Source organism: Hyposmocoma kahamanoa, unplaced genomic scaffold, assembly GCF_003589595.1.
Source record: "Hyposmocoma kahamanoa isolate Upper Pololo Valley unplaced genomic scaffold, ASM358959v1 88, whole genome shotgun sequence".
NCBI classification, from domain to species: domain Eukaryota; kingdom Metazoa; phylum Arthropoda; class Insecta; order Lepidoptera; family Cosmopterigidae; genus Hyposmocoma; species Hyposmocoma kahamanoa.
In genome coordinates this window covers 664843-674386 of record NW_020654466.1, presented here as the reverse complement: position 1 = coordinate 674386, position 9544 = coordinate 664843, and the positions used below count along the sequence as shown (strand labels likewise).

At 38.8% G+C, this 9544-nt stretch overlaps 1 protein-coding gene across 1 annotated transcript in view; it reads right to left on the bottom strand.

Annotated features, from left to right (window-relative positions):
• The window catches only part of LOC113235862 (stromelysin-2-like), a 27013-nt gene that overhangs the window by 15053 nt on the left and 2416 nt on the right, over nucleotides 1–9544 (bottom strand). Inside the window, exons 2-7 of the mRNA XM_026471785.1 lie at nucleotides 8507–8622; nucleotides 6940–7046; nucleotides 4003–4164; nucleotides 1745–1848; nucleotides 1496–1663; nucleotides 83–259 (exon numbers count right to left, since the gene is read on the bottom strand). Of these exons, the coding sequence (XP_026327570.1) occupies nucleotides 83–259; nucleotides 1496–1663; nucleotides 1745–1848; nucleotides 4003–4164; nucleotides 6940–7046; nucleotides 8507–8622 (834 nt within the window). The remainder of the gene's footprint in view (nucleotides 1–82; nucleotides 260–1495; nucleotides 1664–1744; nucleotides 1849–4002; nucleotides 4165–6939; nucleotides 7047–8506; nucleotides 8623–9544) is intronic.

Genomic DNA, 9544 nt, shown 5'->3' with positions numbered 1-9544 from the left:
CGAAATTTTTCTGTGTGTTCGATGTTTGGATTCATTATCATAATTCAAATTCATTTAGGCTCAACTCACACTGGCGCTAAGTCGAAGCGTCGCGTCGCGTCGTGTTTTTCAACTACAACGCCTGGCGACGCGCGACGACACTCGCATTGGTGCACCCGGATCACAGTGTGGTCGGCGTCTAACGCCTCGATGCGCTGAAGTAACGCACGGCGATGCGCATCGGCGCTTGACTCCATATTTGCATAACACAAATTTGTACCTTAATAATGGGAAAATAGAGATGTATATGCTATAGGCGAAAAACATGACGCGTCGCGACGCTTCGACTCTACGCCAGTGTGAGTTGACCCTTATTCTCAGAAGAATTAATTATTTGTTAGTTACAATCTTGTGTGCTAAGTAGTAGAAACAAGGGGAACAACCTACAACTATCTACATTAAATTAAATTCTATAAATACATTTATGTCAACGTGTAACACGGTGAACCTACGGAAGACAACCAAGTCCTTTCTGTTATCATCCTCAAATTATGTACCAAAGCCTTGGTTCACACGGCATTGTCCTGCACGTTTTTTAAAGTATTCGATTATAATCGGATAGACAGCGGGATGTTCACTCGATGCATTTTCATGCGTTTACAAGACGGATAGCCTCAATATTCAGAATGCAATCGCTCGTCTGTGATGGATCCACGCTTTGTTGCTCTTTTATATTGGCATAAAATAATAGAATTGGCATTGCCGCCGGAAGAACAAAATGTATCGTGTCAGAGGATTCACAGAAACTTCGCCGGTTTGCAATTACTATTTTTTATCTTAATTTAGTTAAGTTTATTGAATATTTTATTCTTTTTCTACTTTTGATTTGGACGAAGTGACATCACCTTTGTTTTTTAACCGGCTTCGCTGAAAACCAGTGTAACTAGGCATTTTCCAACGACTCGTTACAAAAGCTGAGTGGAGACCATTTTGGTAATAAATATAATTTAAGTAATTGTAATTTTTTGTTTTTTATTGAATATTACGATGTTGACCACCATGATATTCAATTATTTTTGTGAAATTACTCCACTAATTTGTTATAATTATTAATACAAAGATCCAATACTTAGAAAAACATCCTAGGTTCGGCTGGATTCGAACCAACGTCTTCCAGCAAACCGTCCCAAACGATATGTCAACTAAGCCATGGAACGAACTAGCGGACCTTGTTTGTTGAAGAGCTTTATTTTTGGCTTTTAACAGCTATAATTTAACTTATTTTGTGTTTTTTATTCCAAGTGTATTACATCGCACATTAAAAACAACACTGTCACTAAAATAAACTTTATTGGTCATTTTTCAAAAGTAGACTTTTCGTGCCGGTATCGATTTGAACGAGTGATATTTTTATCTTTTCGCCACATTTATTTCTCCCTTCTTTCGTCTGAATAGTTGAAAGTAGACGTTTTGTACTAAAAGTCGCTCCTCGAGAAAAACAAAGAAAAGTACTTACAATATAATTCCTGCATCCCTAAAATGTCGTCAATGCCCAGCTTTTCAACAGGAACCTGATAATAGGGATACATGACTGACTCTGTGACGTTAGAGTGAGACAGTCCTAACGCGTGGCCAATCTCGTGCACTGCGACTGCGAAGAAATCTGTGATGTCATCGTCGTCCCCTGTAAATCAAAACGCATACCGCATCCTCAACAATGAAGAAATTTGAATTTTGAGAAATTTTGGATATGGCTATAAAATACCTTCAGGGTTGTCTCCCCAGATTTCTTCGTTGTCGAAGTGCATGGCTCCATACGGAGGGGGGAACGCGTGAGCCACCACCCGGCCAGGGCCGTCAAAAGGAAACCTACAGGTACAAAATATTTTTAATTATATTTAGAATATGTTTTCTTCGTTAAAGTCGAACTAGGATGCCAGATGTCTGAAATGCCTATACGAAAAAACTGACATGCCAAAATTAAAGTTTTAAAGACTTAGTTTTGAAAATTCTGCTTTTAAAAACTATTATTACCTATTGTTTATTTCAAAGTGATTATAATTGGGTAATTAGCACTTAAACTATCATGGATTAAATCAGTGAAGGGCAAAGTATCGCCCGCGTAGGGCATTAATCCGATCCGCCAATGTCCCTTCTAAAGTAGGAGTGTATGGCACTTGAAAATGTATTTTGATTATATATTATAACTGCCTCCGTGGCCGAACGGTTACCATGCCGGACTGCCACGCAGAGGTCCCAGGTTCGATTCCCGGGCCGAGAGAAATAGTTGTATGGCCTACAATTATTTCTCTCGTGAGTTTGGGTGTAATTTGTGGTTGTCTATGTGTGTGTCCATGGCATCCGCGACACAGGGTTTCCCTAGTGCGGGGCTATATTGAGTGTGTGCGTTATTATTATTATATCGGTATCGACACACAAAATAACATAACACTACACTAATTCAATTATTTCCAATTGATTTTTATTTTTTAAATTCTGGCCCCCTGTGAAATTTCATGTTTTCTGGCCCCTAATCAAACAAGGTTTGCCCACCAATTGTCTAATTTGTTACCTGAGCAAGCGATGGAGTGTAAGAACAGAATATCATTCAAGGCACGAGACGCAAAACAACGTTGCTGCCGAGCGAAACACACAACTTTTCGCTTCACTTATATTTATATTACATAAATAATGTACGACAAATCGCGTAGTTGAATGTGTCATTATGTTTTTTTTTCAACGAAAGAAAAACTTAAGTGCACCACAGTCCGTCGTCAAGATCGAAGTTCATACGCTTTTGCTCGCAGATTTCTAATGAGAAAGAAAGCCTTTTCGAGCTAGTGAGGTGAAAATGTAATTGACACGAGCTGCAGGGCTAGCACAAGGTGCGAGAGCGACATAAAGCGCGAGATTCTCTATTCTATTTTTTCGAGCAAGTCACGCACTGTAGTGCTAAGCCAGTGGCGGATTTACAGTCTTGGCCACTCTAGGCAACAGGCCATGTAGTCAGTACCAGCCGCCCCTTTCTCAGCACTCATCATATACTGGTAGACTACGTAATGAATTTACTTTATTGCCAACTTTTATCGAAATGAATTCAGAAATTTAATTAACTATAATAGCTGCACTCTGTCTGTTGGTGGAAACCGCATGAAAATCCGTTCAGTAGTTTTTGAGTTTATCGCGACCAAGACAGACAGACAGTCGCGGTAGTGATAATATGTAGTGATTATAAATTACATTATATATATACATATGTATGTAACATATTTATATTTTATACATAAAATGTAGTAAAGTGATTTAGGAAGGTTATTGTTAAACGATGCGGTGCAGTGCGGTCCGCCATAATGTGCGTGAACCTTTACAATATTTCGGTACTTTGAGTTATTTCTTGTCATCATCCATTGTCTTACAAATAAATGGACGACGGGTCTAATACGAAAACCACGAAAAAAATGTCCCAAGTCAACCTATTTAAACGTAGTGACATGTAAAGGAATATGAAAAAGCTAAAACGTTGAATTTAAATTGTAATGTCATCGCAGTACTGTCTAATTTTGCTTGCTTCGCTGTCAGTCGAACAAACGAAGACTAGAGCGTGAATGACGCTCTGTATACGATTTTAACGCCCTATAAGTTCGGACACTTTTTAGCGCGGACCCGACGTCCATATAATTGTAAGTCAATGTCATCATCAATGAATTTCTTGTCACACGATTGGCCGCCCTAGGCCCGGGCCTACTGGGCCTTAGGGTAAATACGCCATTGGTTACACTACTGTAAACAGATAGATAGAGAGTCCAAAGTAGATGTAATAATAATAACGCACACACTCAAGCCCTGCACTAGGGAAAATCCTGTGTCACGGGTGCCATGGACACACACATAGACAACCACAAATTACACGGAAACTCACGGGAGAAATAAATATCGGCCATACAAATATTTCTCCCGATCCGGAAATGGAACCTGAGACCTCTGCGTGGCTGTCTGGCATGATAACCATATAAGATAACTCACCCATCACCATGATCCTGGTTCACAAACGACACCCGAATATCGGCCGGTCCGTCATCCACCATCACGAAGTCGAGATTTCCGTGCGGCGCCCACATCGCGAGTGCCTTAGCCATGCGTTCCTGGACGTGTAACTTGTCGAAATTTATTGTTCCGTTCATTATTCTGCAATTTATTACAAGCAATCATTACAAGCGAACAAAAGTGATCATAATAGCCATAGTACAATAACAGAAGTAGGGTAACTTCTTGTTTTGCGCACCAATGAATGCCTACACTTCACTCGGAGCGCAGGGTTGTCACATTACTATTTTAGTTGTATCTACAGGTTGTACACATAATTTGAAAAAAATTACGGTGTTCATCACAGTATTTTCGTACTATATAGTGAAATAACATTTATTAAGTAATAATAATAACGGATACACTCATAGCCCCTGCAGTAGGAAATACCCTATATCGCGGGTGCCATGGACACACACAAAAACAACCACAAAGCCCTAACTCACGAGAGAAATAAATGTAGACTATACAAATATTCCTGGAAATATAATTTTCCGGCCTGGAAATTTAACCTGTGTGGTAGGCCAGCGTAGTAACCGTTCGACCACGAAGGTATTTAGGTATGTATTGATATTTTTGTACCCGCATCCCGGATTGGTGTCTCGATTATGGGCGCATGATTATGAAATAGAAATGAAATGCTGAACAATTCTGAATTTGAGGCACACTAGTTCAAACCACCGTAAACTACAATAAACACGTTTACTATTTGACATCATTTTCTAAACACAGGGAGAACGTTTAAATTCTATAAAGAATGGCGCATGCGACAACCCTTGGTGTGCAACCCGAGTGTTCCGCGATGCACGCTGTGTGTACCACACTGGACAGTTGACTGTATGAGTTTTTCTTTTGCCAGTTTACATAGTTTCAATACAATATTAGTAGCATGTTTGGGAAATAACTGTAGTTTAAAAGTATGAAAATCGGTTACTAACCGATGCTCTAAACTTTTAAATTTATCTACTAATAATGAACTAAGCTTAGAATAATAACGCATAGAATGATAGTTTCATATCAAACGAACTGTCACAAGTGAAGCAAAAATCAAATTAATGTAGGCTAGTTTTAGTAGTAGGTTAATTTTCGGTTTTAGTGAATATTTATATAAAAATACAAGTTGAAACGCGTTACTTCCTTGTGGAATGTGATGTTAGTATCTATTTTATGTTTGTCTGACGTATTTTTACACTCATTTACCGCACATTTCGTCATTTTTAGCTAAAATTCTTGATCTGTTCGCGGTGCAAGTTGACCTTGAGCACTGAAGGCCCGCCCGCTCGTGTAGACCCATTGGGCGCGCTTCAATTTGCCTCACTTAGCGTGTGCGGGCTAGGTTTCTATGCGTTATTATTCTAAGGAACTAAGTATGTAAACGGGCAAAAGAAAAACTCGTACAGTCAACTAAAATACCTACCTGGTCCGCTTACTTTTTTTAAATAGAAAAAAGGCGGTAAAATAAACTAAAGTGATATGGTATTCTTTTCTGTTTTTTAATGTTTTTTGTATTTTCGTCGCGAGAATGAGAAGAGCGATAACGAAAATACAGTATGATGAGTTGATGGCAATTGCTAAAAATATTCGTTTTCATTTTTGTTTTTTCTTTTTCTACAACCACATTACATTGTTTGAGACAAACACACAATAGGGGAACGTGGGGTATTGTGAGCCCGCGGGTAAAGCGGTGTTAAACTGGACTTTCTCAATGCTCGTATTTGTACAAACGGCACTCCTATGTCTTCGTTAACGTTCGACAAGGTTCGAGTTCCGTGGTAGCCCCCGTAGAACACCGCGTTTAGTCGTATGAGATGGTTGTATGTTTTTCGCACCGCGCTTTAAAAAAATTGCGAAATTTCATTATCCCAGGCAAGCATTAAAATGCATAGATACTACATTGTATTTACACTAGCTATGTCACCATATCTATCAATTTTTAGAAGTTATGCTCATGAGCATAACTTCTAAAAATCACAATAAAAATAGAAATGTTTTTACTGTTTTATTCCTTTTTCAATTATGATGTTACGCGGGTAATGAGAGCTATTTGGCTCTCCTTATCCCATTGCAATATTCACTGGATATTAATTTAGCACTTTCTTGTTTATTTTCATTACTTTTCAATGTTTCATGTGATAAAAACACTTGGCGTATGATCACTACAATACGAATTATAATCTAGTCTGAACATATATTTTAATCGCAAATAATAGAATATATAATAGTCATTAATAATTAAGATAAGTAGTAAATGTTCATCGAAAACAACAACGGGTTGTTTTCAAATGATAAAAAATAGAATTAATAAAACACTCATTGTGTCGTATTGACTATCGGTAACTACTTATCGATAAAATTACAATAATAATTATAACTTCAGTATTTGTGTATAACTATTCTATAAACGATTGGAAGCCTTTGACATGTGGTGCTGGAGAAGAATGGAGGGAATTAGATGTACCGAAAGAAAACCAATATTCAGTATTAAGTCCAAACAAAAATGAAGGATGTTGCATAAAGGTGAAAATGAAATGCCATGCGTAGTCGACAGTAAGGCTCAATATTCTCTTTAATGAGTAAATTACTATCTTCATAAAAAAGCTCAATGTCACTCAACGAGCTACGGATCGAGCAATTGCCGGGCGTTTCTGGCAGTGGGACGGCCCCCTTCTAGATGGACGGATGACCTGGTAAAGGCGGCGGGTAACCGTTGGATGTACGCCGCGTCCGATCGACTAGTCTGGAAATATTTGGGGGAAATCTGCCTATGTTCAGCAGTGGACGTGTTCTGGCTGATATGATGATGAGTAAATGCTGTCAAAGACATTTAATACAAGTCCAAAAGCGCTGTAAAAACATTTGAACAGTGTTTTACATCACCTGTAAGTTATAGTTTTCTTCTTCCATCCTTGGACGAGAATATATCTACGATGTCGTGTCAAAGAACGGTCTATATCCTTCACACCGCATCGCCTTTTGCTGAATAACTGGAACATAATATTAATTAATTAAATTTTTATTGAATTGATATTCAATTATTTTTTTGTGAAATTACTCCACTAGTTTGTTATAATTATTAATAGAAAAAGATCGAACACTCAGAAAAAACACTCAGAAAAAATTCCTTCAATCCGGTCGGATTCGAACCGACGTCTTCTTGCATACCGTGCCAGACGCTATACCAACTAAGCCACGGAACGAACCAACGGACCTCACGAATTTCTCTATGTGCTTGCGTCGTGTCTTTGTACTTGGTCTTTCAACGACTTTTTAGTCGTACGCCATCTATGAGAAATCTATTACAGATTTATCACCCAGTTAGCACCTTTACAGCTACCAGTCCTGGCGAGAGATGTCGCTATTCACTGTGTTAATTAAATTTTTATTGAATTGATATTCAATTATTTTTGATTATTTTTGTTCGTTCCACGGAACGAACCAACGGAAAAGTCGTTGAAAGACCAAGTACAAAGACACGACGCAAGCACATAGAGAAATTCGTGAGGTCCGTTGGTTCGTTCCGTGGCTTAGTTGGTATAGCGTCTGGCACGGTGTGCAAGAAGACGTCGGTTCGAATCCGACCGGATCGAAGGAATTTTTTCTGAGTGTTTTTTCTGAGTGTTCGATCTTTGTATTAATAATTATTAATAAAGTTGTTATAAAGAATGAATAAGAAATGCTTATGCATTTGCGATTCCCGCGTTCGCCATAGGAGTGGCGCGAAGGCCGGCGAAGAAGTGCGAAATTGGGAGAGAAAAATCACAAAAGTACCTTTTTTATAGAGACGTAAATCTCTACAAAATGTTTCATATTGTCCCAAAAAGTTTTCGACAAATCATGAACATTTTATAAAAATAATAATAATTTATTTAAAATCATTGATCCACTTTGTTAGTAACAATTAAAAACTTAGGAATATGTTAGTAAATTACACTTAATAAACCACACGCAAAATAGGCGCTTTGTCGTCGAGTTGCGGATACCAGCCCGTTGCACCAAGTACCAAGTACCAAGTACACTTAATAAAATAACTAAAATAGAAATACTTAAAAATAAATAATAGAAATTAACAATAAGTATGCGGAATTAGAATTCATGTCACCAACCCTTCTTGGTGACATGAATTCTGGTCCAATGGCACTATATCGGACACGCTACATCCTTCGATATGGTGTTCAGAAGGCTGTTACCGCTGCCACGCATCCTGCTCATGGTCGACGAAATGCGTTTCCGTACAACTGCGTCAAAACCGTCGTTACGCGCGTCCCGCACACATGCCGGACGCACTACAGAACGGGGGCAGCCGTAACAGCATTCTAAAGGTGTTATTATACTGGACCTTTAGGGCATTGAAGGATTTCTGCGTATAATTAACCCACAGGCCGCAGATGTACAGTGTCTGGCTGTAGGCCTTAAAAAGAGTTAATTTGACTTCATTGCACCTCACCGTCAATGCCCTGCGCTCCCTATCCAGCTCTAAGTTATCTGTGAGCGCATCAGTCACCCAGTGACCCAGGTATTTAAACTGCTTCATTTGCTCGAGAGGAGCACCATCTTGTGTAACTGGTGGAACAGTGTTATACGTTTTCGTCCCCGCCTTGAAAACTAGCAGCTCACTTTTCTTGGCATTATATCTGAGTGATTTTAACAGTAAAGCTAGCTTTACTGCGTTCTGGATTCGAAGGGAAGGTACTGGTGAAATTACAGGCACATGGGACTTGTTAATTTGTCTCAGGGTGACGGGCACAGTGGCAGTGCCCCTAAGATCTTTGCGATTAAAAGCTTTGAGTGGCACTGCAACTGTTATGGACAGGCGTGTCGCTGACCACCAGGCTTGTTTGTCCCGTTACTTGGAATCGTAAAAAGAAAATCTTTTTTCCTTTATCTTTTCTTCTTCTGCTTGACAATTAAGTGAAATAACTCCAATATCGTTGTTATGTAAAAGATCTAGAGTGAAAACCTACTACATTGCATCCCCAAGGTATAACCCAGTGACGTAATGCAAAAGACGCATAGGGCGGGGCCATGGCAGCGAGCGAACTAAATTAGAAAATAAATTCCACTATTTGAAAAAAAAACAATATCCTGAACAACACAAAGGTGGCGATGGCAGGCGAACATAAAAACACAACCAAGCCGAGCCTGCCCGAACGAAATATGTACTTTCGTAATTGTGAAAACAAAGGGGCCAACCATAGACCACATAATAGGGCCAACTAATTTAAGGTTGGCCACGGGCGGCAGAAATCGACGCTACGTGTGGCATATTTATTGGATGCTTGAGTATTCCCGAATTTTAATTGTAAATTGAGCATTAGCGATTCTATTTAGATTAAGTACAGACAAGTTGCAGTATTTTTTTATTATTTATAAAAGTCTAATTCAATTTTATAATTTTATTTCAAAATTTAGTGACAGCTAAGTGACGGCAAAACTCGATTGACCCAGTAGATATATTAACGACATAAGGTTGAAAAAGAAAATA